Source organism: Tachysurus fulvidraco, chromosome 10 (assembly GCF_022655615.1).
Source record: "Tachysurus fulvidraco isolate hzauxx_2018 chromosome 10, HZAU_PFXX_2.0, whole genome shotgun sequence".
NCBI lineage: Eukaryota > Metazoa > Chordata > Actinopteri > Siluriformes > Bagridae > Tachysurus > Tachysurus fulvidraco.
The window spans coordinates 6,061,667-6,081,686 of record NC_062527.1 but is presented as its reverse complement, the minus strand read 5'-3'; the positions used below and the strand labels follow the sequence as shown (position 1 = coordinate 6,081,686).

The window sequence follows — 20,020 nt, the reverse complement described above, 5'->3', positions numbered from 1 at the left end:
GTGCAGGACAAAAAACAGTGCAGACATTAAGTTACAAGACAATACAAAAAGTACAAAAAATGCAATACACAAAAGACAATACACAGTATACACAGACAATATCATGTGCTGTAGTCAGTGCAATGTTATTTGGTGTGCTTTATTTTTTCATTCCAGTAACACAATTAAAGCTACAGACGTGCACACACACTAATAATCAACATTCTGCACCCACAATAAAACATTCATTCCCTACCGCTTATCCAGTGGTGTAGTCTGGTTTTTTGTAGTGAGTATACTGTGGAAACCCCCCCCCCCCCCCAGCCTCATACGCACCCATCCTAGAGCGACACCCCATAGGCACCACCACACTCACTAATGCATAAAATATGCATCTACATGTAATTGAGAGCCTTATTAAAGACTTCTTATGTGTTATCAACATTCCAATTTATTATAAGCAACAAAAGACAGTCAGCTGATAAATCCTGCGCTCCAGGTCCCATATTCATATAACATTTAAGGCTAAAAATATAGACTATGAAAGTCAGTGGGTGCTGCCAACTGTCTGATTACCAACATTTTTCAAAATATCTTTTGTGTTAAACAGAAGAAAGAAACTCATACAGTTTTGGATGAACTTTATACCTTTAAGAGCTACATTTAGCCTTAAATGTTATATGAATATGTGACCTGGAGCACAGGTTTTATCAGCTGTCAATTTTCAATGTACATTTAAGAGTGAACAATAAACATTTGTTCAGTTTTATCACCAACACTCTTTCATTGCAGAATATTATGAACTGAACTGGTAGTTTACAAAGCTTTCCAAATACATTTGTACTCAGGCTGTGGGTGAAATGTCACCCGAAGCTGCTGTAGCTTTAGGCGCAGGCTTCTGAAAACACACAAAGAGTGTAGTTTGAGTCTGCACGCACACTTTCCAGAAATGCCAATCAACCTAACATGCATGTCTTTGGACCGGGGGAGGAAACCGGAGTAACCGGAGGAAACCCCCGAGGCACGGTGAGAACTTGCAAACTCCACACACACACACAAGGCGAAGGCGGGAATCGAACCCTGACCCTGGAGGTGTGCGGCGAATGTGCTAACCACTAAGCCACCGTGCCCCCACAATAAAACAATTTACAATAAAAAATAGGGGTTTGTATTTGTTTGTATATGTATTGTTTAATAGAGTAGAGTGGAGCAGAGAAGATTAGAGTGGACGAGATTAGATTACAGTAGTGTAAAGTAGAGTACAGTGGAGTAGAGTTGAATAGATTAGATTGGAGTAGTCTGGTTCACAGTAGAGAAGATAAACATAGAGTAGATTAGATCACAGTAGAATAGATTAGATTATAGTACAGTAGAGTAGTATAGGGTAAATTTAGAGATGGCCTGAGGGAGGAAACCAGTGAAGCTGGGAAAAGATGCAAACTCCACAGAGGTGTGAGGATAAAGTGTTACCCACTAAGCCACGTTTCGCTGCTATATAACTAAGAATACAGCTCACTAGAAGGGATTTTGCAAGTGTTCCTACATTTCTAATAACCTACACGCCATTACACTAAATTTAGACACATTCTATGAGGTCTGTGTCAATTGTTATGCAGATACGTTTTTAGTATCACCGTTATTTTCTAAATGATGTATAAAAACTTATCGTTACTCGAACTTTTATTCTGAAACATTTGAGCCGCCGGAAGTTGGAGTTTCATGAGTAAATTAATTCAACGTTGTTGTGTAGAGGTGTTGTTTTTTCGGTATGACAGCTGGACGTGTTTACAACTGGACTGTTGTTGTGCTCACTTGTCAGCACAAAGACAGCGTATATGCTTTCCAGAGAGGTAAGAAGGAAGGGCACTTATTTTGTGAAGCTCTCTTAATCTTTGAGTGTGTTCGCTCAGTGCTGTAAAAGTGATGTTTATAACTACATCGTCTATAGTAAAAGTCTTACCATCAGAAGTTTACTATAGATAGCAAACAAAAAAAATTAAAAAAATGTTTGATATTAAACGGTTCTGTCAGTGTCTGTTTTTTCTTTCTACTCTAATTTAAACTGATTATACACCCACGGTCCACTTTATTAGGAACACCTGCACAACTACATAACTGTACAACTGCACACCTGTACAACTGCACACCTGCACACCTGCACAATCATGCACTAACCTACTTAGCTCAGCACAGTTGTAAAGAGTGATTGTTTTAGTTACCTGTAGCTCAGACCAGACTGGTTTTTCCTCTTATCATATATCATCAACGTGGCGGTTCCACCCACAGAACTGTCACTCACTTGATGTGTTTTTCACACCATTCTGTGGAAATTAGAGATTATTGTTGTTGTGTGAAAATCCAAGGAGAAATTAAATGAAACTCTTAAAACAGCTCGTCTGGAACACACGACATTGCTAGGGTTAAAGTCCCAGAGATCAGAATATTTCTTCATTTTACACTTTGACCTGATGATTTTTTTTTGTGTTTTTCCGGTTATTAAATTGGCCGGCTAGTGTATCTGCATTTAGAGAAGCAAACTGTACCTAAATAGTTGGCAGCGTTAATATAAATTTTTAACATTCTTTAAGAACCATGAAGTGGTTCACATTGGCTGATGTTGTAGTAATGTATTTGAATGGTGATGTTAAGTAGTTTGCAGGTATGTGACTAGACGACTGACTAGTGAACGTCCATTTTGGGAATTAATACGAAGTATGTCCTGCCTTTGCTGTTAGATTGTTGTAGTGTTGCTGTGAACATTTCTGCCCTTTCCCTTTTTTATGAAGGTCCCAAACAAAAAGTTCATCTCAAAGGTTGAGTCAGGGTCATGGCTCTGTGCAGGACACTCAAGTTCTCCAACCTTAACCTCCACACCATGTTTTCGTGGTTTGAGGCTGTTAGTTCCAGTAAAGGGAAATTGTAAAGCAATAGCACACAGAGACATTCTGTGCAACTGTGTGTTTATGGAAGATCCTCATATGGGTCATGATGGTCAGGTGTACACAAACATTTTAAAAACGAACCAGGCATATTTACATTTATACAAAGGGCAACATTTCACATTAATTTCACTAATTAGGTTTGGGAAAGTATCATTTCCAGTCTGGTTCTTCTCAGGAGTTCTGACTTTGTCAGAGTTAATTAAGACATTTCTGAGAAATGTTTTCCAGCAGTGCCAATATTAGGCATTCTTATCAGCTTAATCGAGATGCAAGAAACTATTATGGCTATAGCCCTGAGCTCAGAGAGAGGTGTTTCTTGTTTTAGAGTTGGAGATACGGCAGAAGCGTGGGATTCTGCCCCAAGGAGCACTGCTGCTCACTGTCCCTGACCCACAGGATAATGTCGGAAGTGGAGGAGCGACACTCAACGCACTGCTGGTGGCTGCGGAGCACCTCAGTGCCAGAGCCGGATATACAGTGAGTGAGCCTTGGGCTGGAATGTATACAACTTTTGGAGAAGTACTCTTACTTTTTTAGTAGTTACTATGGCAATCAGTATTAGGAACCTCTAATGATTGACATTTCATAATTCACTTTATTCTTGGTGAAATATTCAGCAGGAAGTACAGCAGTGACATCATTGTATATCATTTTACTCTGAGGCCCGATTTCTATAGTATTTCCACCACAGTGAATAATAATAATAATAATAATAATAATAATAATAATAATAATAATAATAATAATAATAAAGTCTGATATGGTTTTCTTTGTGAAAAGCAAATTAAAGAAGCTGAACCAGTGTCCAGATTTCAGTGAGGAACGTCTTTACTAGTGGCGGCTCGTCTACAGGGGCGGGCCGGAGGCAAACATACTGATGCCTGTACTGCCTTGAACACCTTCATGTCTGTGTGTGTTTGTAGCTCTTGTTCTTCTTCCTCTGTCTTTAGGTGGTGACTGCAGATGTCTTGTATGATGCTCGCATTCTCATTTTGCACACGGTGAGAACAGGAGCTTCTTCATACAGCCATAAATTTATATTTGTAATGCAAACGGTTTCCTGTAAACTTTCAGCTAGTTGAATTGGCCGTCCTAAATTAAACAGATTTGTGAATGATTTGTGTGTGTGATGAACTTGTGTCCTATCCAGGAAGCATGGCTTAGTTTCCTTTAACTTATTAACATTAAAGGTGCCTGTTAGTTTGGACTTTTAGCTGAATCTCACAACATGATTTTTTTTTTCAGACAAAACTTACTCTTTGAGCACTTTTCCTTCTGTTCATATTCTATTATTTCACAGTTAGTTGATATTAGTCTTGACCCAAGAATCTCTCTATAACTAAAATTTGGTCTCTATCTAATTTTGGTGATGCAGCAGAGAGGACGGTTCACCCCGGGTTGCCAGATTGAGTTAGTTTAAAAACTCTGCAAACACCAAGAACTTGTTTTAAAGGAAACAATTGGAGTATTTCAAGGAAACAATTGGTTAGATCAAATAAGTTGTAAGCATAGGGGTGTGTTTATGCTGCACATAAACCTTTCTTTTGTAAAATTGTATATAGCAAAGACCAAGTGAGATAATCAGATATACACAAAGGCTTAATAAAGGAAAAAAATGCTTTTCAAATCACATTTTTCTGGCTTAGTTTCAGGGCTTTTGCGTTGATTGGGAAATGCTGCTCATATCAAATTTAAATTTACATTTTAATATATACATAGCCTGTCTGTCATATAACGAATGGGAGATTTGTCCTAAAATTCATGTTTCTGTGAACAGGGAAGGTATATTTTTTAGGTTAACTTGTTTATGGAGCAGACATCCTTTTCTTACCTAAGAATATAATATAAAAAATATAAAATATAACCACCATAATGATTTAAATAGATTTTATTTGATGAAAATTTTGATGATTATTTTTTCCCATATTCCTGGCATGTGTGGCAGGGCAGAGATTTTCCCTGGGATGGCTGCGGTAGGGCTTTCTGTTGGATGCCTGTTAGTGCATCTGAGCAAAGTGTTGAAGGACCCGTTTGCTGCATAGATCTCTTACTGAACTGCCTTTCAGCTAAGGTGAGTAATTGCATAATGTGTCTCGCCTCAGAATGGATTGTCTACACACTGTAGGCATGGGTCTGTCCAAAAATCAAATAAAATGTACATAAATCTGTGAGACTTATGTATACTGTGTATATATTCACTCTTTTATTTGTGGGATTTTGTGTTTTTCTTGAGTTTTGTAGTGCTCTGAATTTAAATCCTAGTTCCTGTGTTGTGACTTAACATAAAGTACTAATCTAATCTAAGTAGTAATCTAATCTAACCTAACCAAATGTACTCTAATCTAGATTAGACTCGAATATACTCTACTGTAATCTAATGTATTCTGCTCTATTATGATCTAATCTATTCTAATTAGACTCTACTGTAATATAATTGACCCTATACTACTCTATTGTACTATATTCTAATCTCTTCTACTGTGAACTGATCTACCTACTCTGATCTACTCTACTTTTATCTTCTCTACTGTAAACCAGGCTACTCCAATCTAATCTATTCAACTCTACTCGACTGTTCTCTACTTTATTATTAATTGTTTTATTGTGGGTGAGGAATGTGATTAGTTGTGTGTGTGTGTGTGTGTGTGTGTGTGTGTGTGTGTGTGTGTGTGTGTGTGTGTGTGTGTGTGTGTGTGTGTGTGTGTGTGTCTTTTCAGGTGTGTGCTGGCTCTCCACCGGGAGTTTGGGTGTGTAGTACAGACATGATCCTGAGCATCTCTTCAATGCCAGGTGAGATGTTTGTCTGTCTGTTTGTCTGTCTGTATGTCTGGATAGGTATGCAGACAGAGAGATAGATAGAGAGATAGATAGAGAGATAGATAGAGAGATAGATAGATAGATAGATAGATAGATAGAAAGAAGTAAAGCTTAAACAGCAGAGCAGTGCGTTCTGAGGAGAAACTTTCCTGCTAGACACTTAAACGAGGCCGAACGGAATTTTCTCAATAACGTTAAGATACGAGATCAGAGTGTTGAAAGTACCACTCCAACAGGAAATGTTGATCCGAATGACCTTTAATCACCCGGTGGCATCCCATGAAAGTGTGCTGTGTAAATATATCAAACGGTGGTAAAGGAGGAGCTGTAACCCTTACTTCAGCAGTGTGCGCTGACTCGGAGTGAATATGAACAAAAAGTAATCATAAAGCATTTTCTATTCATTAGATTCAATGTAATTTCTAGCAACTGAACAGCTTTACAAAATCTGGCTATGGATTTACATTTAGGTCAAAAAACAAATGAGCATCAGAGGCAGCGCTGATGAGGGTAAAGCTTGGCGAGACAAATTGAGGAAGTAAATTTAACTCGTCATTATGAGTGACACCAGAGAGGGATAGGGTGGGGGAGGGACACACACACAACAGATTAGTCCTATATTGGGTTAAGAGGAAGTACATTGAAGTACATCCAGCAGAACTAGTTATGTGAGTATGACTAAAAGTTAGAGCACACAAAGAAACACAGCTTAGCTTTAATTAAAGCAAAATAGGTATGAGAATAATAAGTAATGAAGGCGTAATTTCTCGCATACGGCACGTGCCTGCTGTAATGATGTGGGTTTTTGTAGTTCCCGCTGAACTTTCCTCTCTCTCCTTAGTGTCTCTTCTACTCACAGACACCAAGCATTGTTCATGTCACTGCATGATTGACATTATTTTCTTAGAACAGATTAAAAAAAAAAAATCAAATGTGGTCCAACATTCGACAGGGTGATGGACACCCGAGGCTCATTAACAGATCTCTAGACCGATCCCACAGAAGAGCTGCTCTAATGTGCACGTATTATTCTTTCCAACACCCCAGCACTGAGGACTCCTCACTTGCTGCCTGATATATCCACTGTATATCCATTCTAGCATTATTTACTTCATCTTTCCTATGTGGTTATATTGTTATGGGATGATTGGTGAATTGTCTGTGATCTCAGCGACCCTAAAACTAAAAGTATACTTTTTACTTTCATAAATAAACAATAAAAATTATGTTAAATGCAGGACATGTCGTCGATGGGAAAGAAAATTATTTATCAGTTTGATTCAAGAGCGATTTTTTTACTTTGCTTTTACGCACGTGCGTTGTAGTCTTTCAAAAGTGCATCATCAGCTGTCTGCTTTATTTGAACGGAGAAGCACAGGTACGCGCAGCGTGCACGTCAGTAATAGCTGGAGGCGTTTATCTATAACATTAATCGGCGGAAAGACGGCAACCAGGAGCAGTGAAGCAGTTGATAGCACAAACAAAATATTAATGCAAACAATCCATTCAATACTAAATAAAAATAACATTTATTGATTTATCTTGTGAATATTTTTTTATTAATGACTGCATTCATTGGACACACTGATCCTAGGGAATACACACATACATGAACTGATCTGATTCAAGACTGGCATCATTACATCATGCATAACATTTTGGTGTCCACTTTTGCCATTTTAAATAATACCATAACTTTTGGCTTACTATGTAGTCATATAATATATAATATAAAACTCTTCTTGTTTTAAATTCTCACTCTCCCTTAAAGTTGAAATCCTAGAACCGCCCCTGGGACACAATATTATTTTCAGCTAAGTGTGAAAAACTCTGTGTTGTATATCTGCCCTTACAGCCATGCTGTGGGAGGACTTTACTGGTGTGAGGGCTGTGTCCTTACCTGGTGACATGTCTTTTGCTGTTAACCATGGAGTCTACCTCACAGACACAAAGGTCAGTTCTGGATCCAGAAGTAAACACTGAAAGTAACATAATTTGAAAAATATCATATTCTCAACCTCATAATTCAGACACTGCTGGCTGGTTCATGAGGATTACATTTAAAATTAATATCCTGTGTGTGTGTGTGTGTTTGTGTGTTTGTGTGTTTGTGTGTGTGTGTGTGTGTGTGTGTGTGTGTGTGTGTGTGTGTGTGTGTGTGTGTGTGTGTGTGTGTGAGAAGCCGATTTGTGATTTGCTATACAAATTAAATTGAATTAAAGCATAAATCTTGACTTGTTTTACTAGAAGCAAACTTAAATTGTGATACATAATGAAGAAAAATCCTCAAGAACTTTGGATATTTTATTCAGTGTGTACAAAATAAGAAATGGAAACAAAATAAGGAAATATGTATGCTTTATTACTTTTTGAATAATTACCATTGTCTGCTTGCAATTTTCATTCAGTTTGTAATTATTTAAAAAGAAAAAAAAAGAAACGGTATCATGATATCAACAAAATTGGTTACAAACAGAAAGGTATTGTCGCATGTTGCATCACAGTACGGATATTATATCGTCATAGCAACCAGCCCTACACACAATTCTCAGATTTTATGTTGTAACTTATAAATAGTAGTGCCTTGACAGGGTGGAGTGCAGGATATTATCTACAGGGGTTCAGAGGAGAGGATCCGCTCTGCTGTATTGCCTAATGGGAAAGTTCCTCTGGTAAGCACACACACACACACACACACACACACACACACACACACACACACACACACACACACACACACACACACACACACACACACACACACACACACACACACACACACACACACACATTGTAAACACAGTAATAAAATTCCACCTGGGTATTACACCCCTATATCAGTATTCATGTGACATGATGTCTGATATTCGTATGCTTTTATGCTAACTGGGGGTTTGGGGTACAGGTGTCAGGGCCTGTGTTTTTCTCCAGCTCTGTATCTGAGAGACTTTTACAAACTCATGTGACTCCACCGCTGGATGGCTGCACTTACCTGGGTCTGGACTCAGGAGCTCTACCTCTGCAGGTACAGTATACACACATGGTTGATTTATTATGATCTCATTCACACTCAGGTTGTATTTATAATGTATGTTTATAATCCATTGTCTTTGGGCTGAACCAGGAACCTTGACTCAGGAGGGATCATTTGTCATTTTACACTCCTAGATGTTATTTTAAGATCTGGCATTGTTATTTTTCTTCCAGAGAGGGTGTCTTATTGAACACAGAACTTGTATATCCATAATATTAAAACCTCCATCGTATTGTTTAAACCGTACTCTAATCAGCCATAACATTAAAACCATTTACAGCTGCTGTGAATAATGTGAATAATGGGATGTGTGAGCTTAGTGGCTAAGGTGTTGGACCACTGATTGGAAGGTTGTAAGTTCGAATCCCAGGTCCAATATGCGTCCTCTGTTGGCCCCTTTAGCAAGGCTCTTAACCTTCAATTGCTCAGTTGTATAAAAATGAGATACAAATGTAAGTTGCTCTGGATAAGGGTGTCTAATGTTTATTTTATCAAAGTGGCACCGGTCAATAGGTTGGGATATATTGATAACGGTTAGTTCTCGAAGATGTGTACCTGTATGTGTCCCAGAACAGGTATGTTGACATTGCCACAGTGTTAGTAACCCTAACTTAGGACACTTTAGGAAGCACAAAGGTGTGTTTTCGAAGTATATTAAATTGTGTTCTGTGTTATCGGTTTCATTTATTATTCTGGTGTTTTGTTTAGTTCCCAGTCCCTCCTCATAAGTAAAAGAAATAAATGTTTTTGAACAAAATTAGCAGTTTAGCAGGCAATCGCTACTCTATAGCTCAATCTCGCTGAAGAAGCTAGATATCTACACGTAAAATGAAAGAAAAAAACGAACGCAAATAATCAAACAAGTTACAACTTATAAACAATATTTAACAATCACCATGATAAAATTATAAGCTGTGCTAAACTGTCGTGTTACTTTTATTGTTTTAATGATCGGCAGCTGGTTATGAGGTTCCTCCCATCTGAGAGGTCCACCAATCATCATAAAGAGATGTATATTCATGAGAACGTCACCTTTTGGCCAACGAGCATTAATTTTTTTCTCCCATTACAACCGCTTGTACTTGAATCTGCTGAAGAAGCTCACAGAAAAGCTTTTCACATATTGAATTTTACCAGTAGTGATGAATAGTATGGACACACTTGAACCTTTAATATTTTATTCACACATATAATACAATTTTTATTAATAAAATAATAAAAGTAATAATAAAAGTTTTGGTGATCACTGTGTCATCATAATGCAGTCTCCCCTATATGCCTTTCATATGTGTTTTCTTAAACTGACAAAATCTTCATACCTGCAGATCTCTCTCTTTCTGGATATCCTGACGTGCCTTTGCTCTGACCTGACAGAAACCGAGTTTGTGAACGGAGTGAGAGCAGGTTGTAGTTCACCTATGGGGCCACAAGGGGAGGCAGTGAAGAGTGCTCGCTCTGTGCTGTGGAGGACGTTGCGAGGCGTTCCCCTTTTTCTGGGTACTTTAGTCTGGGAGTTGACTCTTTTTTTCTATTTATCATTTACAAATTTTTGCACTGATAATTTAACTCTGGACTGTCACTTTAACTCTGGACTTGCACAGCATAGTACCACTTCATACACACCATACTGCACATGGACACTTTAAGGACAATCATTAAAACCATAAGCATTTATGTATATGTATATACCTTATTTTTCAATTATACTTTCATATTTTATATAGTTTCTTTTTATATAGTTTATACTTTTTTTTTATTTATCTACCCCCTTTTGGTTATATTTTTTTTATCCCAAATTGCATTCCTTATGTTTGAATATCGGTCAGATGCAAAAAGCATTTCATTGCATGTCATACACTGTATGTATGTGTATGTGACAAATAAAATTTGATGAAAACATTCACGCTGTATTTGCAGTACACGCTTTAGACGGTCACTACGATTACCTGACGATGTCCGGCAGAGAACATATCGTACGTCTGACAGAGGCAGGATACGAGACACGGATTCTTTCTCATGTACAGGTGAGTCGCAGCGACTGAGAGGTTAGCTAGACCTCCACGTTAAAGCTTTCGCTTTTCTGTCCAAACTTCTGAATCTATAAGTCCATGTGATTCTTTTTACGTATCTTGTTTATTACGTCTGCAGGAGTTGCAGTGTGTGAGCGAGGGCAGTAGGATCATTAACAGTGTCCTGGAAGGAAAGGTGCATGTTGGAGCAGGGGCTGTTGTGCAGCACTGCCACTTACAGGTCAGGATGCGTTAAATCCTTTCACAAATCTGATGAAAACCTCTAGTGGCTCGAATTAGGATTTAAGATTGAACTGTGGGTTCTGTACAGAATATAAATGACTGATAAGACAGGTTTACTATTAACAGAGTCTTAAAATAAAATAAAATCTTTCACAATGTTGTTTTATCACATTAGTAGTTTTGGGCCAAAAACAGTGGAGTTACACATCTAGATCCATATTACTGGTATGTCAGGTGTGTTTACGTGAGAGAACTCAGGCTGGGTGGATTTTTTTTTCCCTGGCATTGAATGACCATTCTGTTCCAAAGATTTACCAAGATAATAGATTGCAGCATCTTTGCATCTATGTTCTTAAATGTTGTATTATTTAATAGCTAAAAATTAATTATGCTTATTCTGTGATATTAAATAGTTATTATTTTCCAGGGTCCAATTCAAGTGAATTCTGGGTGCCTCCTTTCCGGACTGGATCGAACCGTATCAGAGCAACTACGGCATCTTTCTCTGACCAGTGACATCATTGTGCAGGGGCACAGGGTGAATGTGGGGGAGCTGAAATTAACCGTGTTTACAGTGTTTGGGGCACATGACAGGTTGGAGGTAAATTACTTCTTTCTGTACAACACTAGAAAAACGGCTGCTCCCTTTGATGAATTTGAACCGTAACATGTAAACGACTTTAGTAGGATTTTAGTTCCCATATAGGTTGAAGAGTAGTGCTTTAATGATGGTTATGATTAAATTCAATTCAGTTCACTGACATCACAGTTTGAGTTTGATTTGCAAAACATTTTGGATGAAATATTAATAGTGCATAAAACAAAATAAATCCAAAGATTGCTATAAACAGAGGTTTAACACAGGGAACATATTGTGTTACAGATACAACATACCTAAATTCTTCCAAAAAATTAAATTGATTGAAATACAATGAGCTCGGTAGCATTTTAAAAAGAAATAAAACTCCAAAGTCGGCTAAAACATGATCGAGAGCTATCTGGCAGTATTCTCTCTGTATATTTTAACTCTGTGGCTTGTGCAGATTGGGATTTCTGGTGTTTAACTGAACTAGCTTCTTATTTAATAGAATACTGACTGCCATTATGTGACTTGCACATTTCAACGAAGCACATCATCATGCCTTAAGTAGCATTTCATTGTTCTCTACATTACAGGCCCAGAGTGAAGATGTCACTGCTTCATTCCTTAATCAAACGTGGAGTCGCTTCTTTAGCAGCACCGGAATACAGTAAGATACCAAAAACGACAGTCCTGAGATTTCATATCGGTTCAGTGAAAATAATTTTGCATTTTAAGGATGTCTGTGTGTGTGTGTTTTCGTCACAGGCGAGAGGATCTGTGGGGAACAGAGAGTGGAGCAGGTCAGACTCTGCTGGATGCTCGCTTGTTTATAGCGTTTATGCCAAAGGGAGGCACAACAGGTCTGGATGGTGTTCACTTTCTACTGGGAGGCTCTGGGAGTATAAAGAGCTGGAGATCAGCATGGAGGCTCTCTCTTAGGGAGGTGCTGTTTCTCACCGACCAGCAGCGTGAACTACAGTGGAGAGAAGAGCTGCTGTTTAGTGCAGGACGGAGAAGAGCAGCGGACACATTGAAGAGCCATGCAGCCCACAACCTTCTGCCCTGTATGAGAGCAGCAGTGCTGGGAGGCAAGCAGACAGAACTACTGAACACACTCGACTCCGGTGAGGAAAAGACAGATTTTGATTCTCACCCATAATAAAACTACAAGCAGTAAAATATATGAAATGTTACAATAATGTCTGCTAAAAAAAGTACTAAAACTGATTACAGACAAAAGATAACACAATGTCTAGATGAACATGCTTGGAGGAGCGCACTATACCTATTCTGTGTATAAGAGCTGGTTTGTTAGAGTCTATAATGAGACACTTTTCACCTTATTTATTTGTGGGCCTTTAACAGGGCACAAACACACACCCACATACAGTTACTTACATTGTAGTGTACTGTCTTTTTCTATATATTGTACTTCTCTCTCGCTCCATTTCTGTTTCTACCTTTCTGTTGATCTGTCTATTTTCTTCTGTTCATTCAGTGGCTGCCGGTAGTCTTGCTGATCTGGGTGTAGCCGCACGGACATTGGCATGCATCGCTGATGTTCTCGGTTGCATGGCTGGTGAGGGAAAGGGAGGTTTGAGGAGTGGCCCTGCTGCTAATCCAGCCTGGGCTTTTGCTTTCAGCCTCTTGGAGCAGGGCAAGCTAGAGGCTGGTGTCCAGGAGCTGGCCAATCAGAGAACCCGCTGGATCAACAGGTGAGAGTCCAGAATGTGAGAAGGTAATCGTTTATTGGGATTTGATTTAACGGTGGACTTCATCATCCCCTATAGACCAGACCTGCTGGTACGAGCGGCCCGACACTACGAGGGTGCAGGACAGGTCCTTCTCAGGAAAGCGGTGATATCCGCTCGCCAGTTTGTGCTCATTGGTCAAGGCGAGATGCCACCAATGGGAGAGTGGCAGGAAGTAGAGTGTCCAGCCAGACTGGATCTCTCAGGTGAGTCTCTGTGTCCTCACACACAATTCTCATTCTTCAAGGTCATTTGATACTTTGGAGATTTGTTATAGATTATTGTTTATAGGTCCGTATCCTTATATTGGTACACACTGTTGCGTTTGCTTTGTTTTTTTAAACGCAAATCATAAATGACGTAGAAGTAACGCTTGTACTCCATTGTCTAGGTGGTTGGAGCGATACTCCTCCAATTGCGTTTGAGCATGGAGGCGTGGTGGTGAACGTGTCTGTGAAAGTGGATGGAGAACGGCCCATTGGAGCCAGAGTGCGTCGCATTCCAGAGCTTCAGCTGGTGTTGGTGTGCCGCAGTGGCCCTCCAGACTGCAGCATGACTACAAGGACAGTGTGTAATGACCTCACTGACCTCGAGGACCATTGCCAGCCCCATGCACCCGGTCAGGATAACGTCCGGATCGAGGATACTTGCATTTAACCAGCCACAGTTTAAATACTCCTTTTAATTTAGTTTTAACTGTATCATGAAGCCTTTATTTCTGTTGCATGATTCTGTGTGTATTGTGTGTGTGTTGCAGGTGCCCTGTTAAAAGCTGTGTGTGTGTGCAGTGATGTTGTGTGTTTAACGTCTCATCTGTCTTTGGAGCAGCAGTTGCTGCAACACTGGGGAGGAGGACTGGAGCTGCACAGCTGGTCAAATCTGCCTCATGGCTCGGGACTCGGTGAGACTCCATGATTCCTGCTTCGCGTGTGTGTGTGTGTGTGTGTGTGTGTTTGTGTGTGTGTGTATGAAACACTTCTAATTTGAAACACAGTTGTTTCCTACTTGTGTGCAAGTCAGCATCCATCAAAACAAACACAATATTCTGTGTAAAAATTGTAATAACCAAGCATTTAATATGTAATGTTTCATCATAGGAAATGCAGATGATAGAGAGTAGTAACTAACCCTTAGGGAAAAATAGAAGCTAAATTGCACAACAAAGACTGTTGTTTCAATCCTAATCTCACGCTCATGAAATGGAGCAAGATTTCATAACAGCAGTCTGATCCCCTAAAGCAGGGGTGTCAAACTCAGGCCCGCGAGATCATATCAAATGTGCATTACAGCTGGCTAGCCGCATGCTCCGCTAATACTACAAATCCCAGAATGCCTTGCCACTGTATTGACACGTAGTCACGAACAGCAAGCGCCCCTCATTCTCTGTTGACAGTCGTTAACAACCATGCTACAGTCACATCGGGCAAGTTAATTCCACCCTCCACAAAAACGGCCAAACGAAAGATGGACAATAGGAGCTTTCAAGACAGATGGGAGGCAGATTATCTGTTCACGAATATAAAGGACAGACCTGTTTGTCTTGTGTGCTAACGGAGCTAACGTGTCTGTAACAACAGAATATAACATAAGAAGACACTATGAAACGAAACATTATGAGAAGTATAAGGACCTGGACATAAAGCAGAATCTCCAGAAGGCGGAGGAGATGAAAAAATGCAATGTTCAGAAATGTTCATGAATGCAAAATCAAAAGGTGAAGCTGCTGTAAAGGCGAGTTTTATTGTGGCAGCAGAGACGGCAAAATCTGCCCGGCCCTTTAATGAGGGAGAGTTTGTCAAAAAGTGTATGGTCAAAGTTTGCAAAATGAACACCACTGATGTGTCGTTTATTTCAAATTTAATTTCTCATGTGTTTGTAATATCAAGCTCTGGTTGTTCCAAATCCTGTGTTTAAGCAAAACTAAAATTTGTTTCCATATGAAAAAGGGTGAACATTACATATCAGTTGCAGTTCATTTTTCAGTAAATATTCCGTTTGGCCCTTGACTTTATCTCAGTTTTATATTTTGGCCCACTGTGAATTTGAGTTTGACACCCCTGCCCTAAAGGCTGTACACATGCTTTATTATTATTATAAGGGTGATGCTGCTTTGACATTGATATTGACATTGATATTTACACTGGAAATATGTTGTGTATGTGTATGTTGAGAAAATGTTGAGAAAATTGTGTTTATTGTTGAATGCCTTGCTCCTGGATTTTTGGATCATGTCTTAGAGTATAATTATTTAGAGTATAATGTACTTTGCGCTTGTCCAGGTACAAGCAGTATCCTGGCAGGTGCGGTTCTGGCAGCTGTGTACAGATGCACTGGCCGGAGCTATGACACCGGTTCTCTTATCCACGCTGTACTACACCTGGAGCAGATCCTCACCACAGGTCAGTGGGGCCAGACATGATACTAGAACTTGTGTGAACTTATAAATTAGGGTTTATATTCTTCTGCTCTTTGTCTGATATCTGCTAGACTTACTGTGCCGTATGCATGTGACACTGCAGATAACAACAAACAAATAAATATTAGCACTATGGAAGCTGTGACAACAGTACTAAGATTCTTTCAAAACATCACCCAGAACATCACATTGCCTCCGCTGGCTGGCCTACAGTACTTTCCAAAGTGCATCCTGGTGCCACGTCTTCCCCAAGTAATCGACACACATGCACCCGTCCTTCCTTATGATGTAAACTTACACTGCTCCATGGTCTTGTTCTTATGCTCACGTGACATCGTAGGTGCTTTCAGTGGTGATCAGCATGGGCAGACTGACTGATCTACAGCTACACAGCAAGTTGTGATGTTCTAAATTATCTGACTCTTTTCTATTTTTCTATATTAAAGTTTTCAGCAATTTGTAGCTCTACAGTAGGTCTTCTGTGAGATCAGACCAGATGAGCTAGCCTTCACTCCCCAGGTGCATCAGTGAGTCTTGTGTTGTCCCTGACCATGTCACCGGTTTGGTTAACCGGATGTCTTTCCTGGGACCACTTTATTTAGGTACCAATCACTGCATACAAGGAAGACCTCACAAGACCTGCTGTTTTGGAGATGCACCGATCCAATCATCTTCATCTCAATCTGGTCACTCCGATCCTTACACTTTGAGATTTTTCCTGCTTCCAACACATCAACTTTAAGAACTGATTCTTCACCTGCTGTCTAATATATAACACCTCTGACAAGTGCCACTGAAAACAAGATCATCGATTTTATTTATTCACACCTCCTGTCAATGGTTTTAATTTTCTGGCATGTGTGCACAATTATATTATATATGATTATATAAAAACACGAGGTATTAGTTAAATAAATAAGAAATGTGTCACAGGTGGAGGGTGGCAGGACCAGGTGGGAGGGCTGGTAGGTGGAGTGAAGGTGGCACGTTCCCGACTTACCCTACCCCTCAAAGTGGAGGTGGAGCAACTCGTGCTTCCCCCAGACTTCCTTACTGCACTGCAGCAGCGTCTCCTGCTGATATATACGGGCAAAACACGGCTGGCACGCAACCTACTACAGGTCTGAACAACACTCACTATGTGTTGTATTGATCCCTCATGGCCTTGTGTGTGTGTTACTGTATTACTCTTTTATGGGAGTCTGTGTGTGTGACTGTATTATTCTTTTATGGGAGTGTGTGTGTGTGACTGTATTATTCTTTTATGGGAGTGTGTATGCGTGTGTTACTGTATTACTCTTTTATGGGAGTCTGTGTGTGTGACTGTATTACTCTTTTATGGGAGTGTGTGTGTGTGTGACTGTATTATTCTTTTATGGGAGTGTGTATGCGTGTGTGACTGTATTACTCTTTTATGGGAGTCTGTGTGTGTGACTATAATTTTTTTTGGGAATCTGTCTGTGTATGTGACTGTATTACTCTTTTATGGGAATCTGTCTGTGTATGTGACTGTATTACTCTTTTATGGGAGTGTGTGTGTGTGTGTGTGTGTGTGTGTGTGTGTGTGACTGTATTATTCTTTTATGGGAGTCTGTGTATGTGACTGTATTACTCTTTTATGGGAGTGTGTGTGTGTGTGTGACTGTATTATTCTTTTATGGGAGTGTGTATGCGTGTGTGTTAATGTAATACTCTTATGAGAGTGTGTTTGTTACTGTATTACTCTTTTATAGGAGTGTGTTTGTTACTGTATTACTCATTTATGGAAGTGTGTCTGTATGTAGGGGGGGCACGGTGGCTTAGTGGGTAGCACGTTCGCCAGGGTCGGGGTTTGATTCCCGCCTCCGCCTTGTGTGTGCGGAGTTTGCATGTTCTCCCCGTGCCTCGGGGGTTTCCTCTGGGTACTCCGGTTTCCTCCCCCGGTCCAAAGACATGCATAGTAGGTTGATTAGCATCTCTGGAAAATTGTCCATAGTGTGTGAGTGAATGAGAGTGTGTGTGTGTGTGTGTGTGCCCTGCGATGGGTTGGCACTCCGTCCAGGGTGTATCCTGCCTTGATGCCCGATGATGCCTGAGATAGGCACAGGCTCCCCGTGACCCGAGGTAGTTCGGATAAGCGGTAGAAAATGAGTGAGATGAGTGATGAGTGTCTGTATGTATGTATTTGATGACTCATGCTTGTATTTGTATATAGGATGTGGTGCGGAATTGGTACAGTCGTCTGCCGTCTATTGTGCAGAACACAGAGCAGCTGGTGAATAACGCTGAGGCGTGTGCACAGGCCTGCATGGATGGTGAGTGGAGGCAGAAAGCATGTTTTGTGAAAAGGTTATGCCTGAGATAAATGAGCTCTGTAAGTCTCTCATTCACTGTTGCTCTATCCTCTTCATGTGGGTTTTCTTTTTATCTTAGGATCTCTTAGCAAACTAGGGGACTGTTTGAACCGCTACTGGCAGCAGAAGAAAGCCATGGCTCCAGGATGTGAACCAGCTGCAGTGAGAAACATGATGGATGCCCTTGAACCTATAGCCTACGGGCAAAGCCTGGCAGGGGCGGGAGGCGGCGGCTTCCTGTTTGTACTCACACGGCACGCCCAGGAGGAGGAGAATGTACGACAGATACTCAAGAACACACAGGTGAGAGAGAGCGAGTGTGTGAGAGTGTTAAGGAGAGTGAGACTTTTAAATGTTTTACATATTTTTCCGATTAAAAAAACAATTTCTTCGTCAAAGGGAGGCCAAAAAACACCTTTTGAAGTTACATATTAATTCCTGCATATCTGCCTGGCGTAAAACTTCTCTGCATGCCTAAATTTGCCTATTAATTTTCCACAGTGGGCACGCCTATTAATTTTCGTATCTGTTTAAATAAAGGTTATTAACTAGTGAAGAAACGATATACGAATATTGAAACCCAAAATTGAAAGAATTCATGTAACCTGTGTGACAACCTCCTTCCATTTTATTTTTCCTTGTAATTCAAACAGCAAGTTTGGCCTGACCAATTATGAAATTGACTAGAACCACTGTTTTTTTTTTTTGTTTTGTTTTGAGATTAAACTTACTTAAAATTATTATTAGCTTGTAAACGATTACGTTTTGTTTCGTGTTTTTTTCTGCAGGGTCTCTGTGACTTCAGCGTGCACTCAGTGCAGATCGACATGGACGGCATTACAGTCGTACATCAGAGCACAGGTGATGTCCAATGTCCCAGTTAAACTACACAAACACCAGGACTGAGAAATATGTACTGCAGTGGTTAAAGGTGTACACAGTGCGAAGAAGACTAAGCATCAGAAATCATTAGATTTAAGCACTGGAGAACGATGAAACGAGACTTTTGTTTAAAAGAAAAATGTGTTTAACGTTAATTCACGTTTCAGCCGCGTCTCGTTAATTAATCAGCATTTACACAAAAAGCAAAAACGATTGATTCACTTTACAGTTTGTATCATTGCTCAGTCGCTCCAGCATTTCTTCTTGTTGCAACCCAAAATGCTTGATTTTGCTGCAGTTTTCAAAATTTGCAATGCAACATTTTTTTGTATCCTTGATTTTTGTGCTATTTTGTGTCAAACTACTCGAACAGGCAAAACTGCAAGCACAGGATTCTTCTTTTAAACAAGACATTACATTACACTGTATGTAACGATTTTCTGAGAGCCGTACTCATGTTTCAGAGACGTGAACAGAAGATGACGCTGGCTGAATGCTCATTGTCTCGACCTGAAACTGCAGAACATCTGCAGTGGCTCTGAAAATTTTGCAGCTCTTCCGAAATGTTCTGGAGTTTCTGTGATCAGAAAATCGTGAAATCCTGGAGGGACTGACTGTAAAATTTTTCGCTCTGGTTTTACGGTTCTGTTTCATTTCTACTGTAATAACAGAGACTAGCTCTTTCTTTAATAGCTGTTAATTCTTTTAGTCAACAAGATGTTTTTTTTTCTGTTTGGTTGCATATTTGACTCTAAACTCTCCCTTCATCAATACAAGACCGTGGCAGGAACCGAATGTAGATCTGGACAAAAATTAAATGTTGTGACATAACATTACATAAACTTTCTGAAATGATGCCACTGCGAAAACATGTCGTAATCGAAGCAAAAAGTGGTCCAACAAAATATTATTGTCTGTATATATTTGAAAATATTACTCATACTTTGTTTCATTTTAATCAACTTCATACGTTGTTTGAAACGCTTCTATTAAATAAAATGTTAAGTACTTTGGATGTTCTTGCAATATAT

General features: G+C 39.7%; 1 protein-coding gene across 6 annotated transcripts; it reads left to right on the top strand.

Moving 5' to 3' along the window:
- The first annotated feature begins 1,537 nt into the window (after window positions 1-1,537).
- On the top strand, window positions 1,538-20,004 carry fcsk (fucose kinase). 6 transcript variants are annotated; one of them, XM_027163950.2, is made up of 24 exons: window positions 1,661-1,829; window positions 3,247-3,398; window positions 3,872-3,922; window positions 4,867-4,992; window positions 5,639-5,711; window positions 7,594-7,691; window positions 8,330-8,410; window positions 8,644-8,763; window positions 10,098-10,269; window positions 10,690-10,796; window positions 10,921-11,022; window positions 11,452-11,625; window positions 12,201-12,274; window positions 12,373-12,731; window positions 13,106-13,322; window positions 13,398-13,564; window positions 13,750-13,977; window positions 14,116-14,259; window positions 15,638-15,757; window positions 16,708-16,895; window positions 17,969-18,068; window positions 18,187-18,410; window positions 18,896-18,968; window positions 19,454-20,004. In XM_027163950.2, the coding sequence occupies exons 1-24, from the start codon at window positions 1,748-1,750 to the stop codon at window positions 19,459-19,461; spliced, it is 3,240 nt and encodes a 1,079-aa protein (XP_027019751.2). In that variant the 5' UTR covers window positions 1,661-1,747; the 3' UTR covers window positions 19,462-20,004. The 6 variants fall into 6 exon arrangements, with proteins under 6 accessions (XP_047675255.1, XP_047675256.1, XP_027019753.2 ...); XM_027163949.2 differs by having other exon boundaries at window positions 1,663-1,829; window positions 18,896-20,004; XM_027163951.2 differs by lacking the exons at window positions 16,708-16,895; window positions 18,896-18,968; window positions 19,454-20,004 and having other exon boundaries at window positions 1,541-1,829; window positions 18,187-18,329.
- The last annotated feature ends 16 nt before the right edge of the window (window positions 20,005-20,020 follow it).

Coding starts and splice junctions, on each gene's coding strand:
- fcsk (XM_027163949.2), top strand. CDS start 1,748: ATGACAGCTGGACGTGTTTACAACTGGACTGTTGTTGTGCTCACTTGT. Junction 7,692..8,329: donor TCTACCTCACAGACACAAAG/GTCAGTTCTGGA, acceptor GTGCCTTGACAG/GGTGGAGTGCAGGATATTAT. Junction 8,764..10,097: donor CAGGAGCTCTACCTCTGCAG/GTACAGTATACA, acceptor TCATACCTGCAG/ATCTCTCTCTTTCTGGATAT.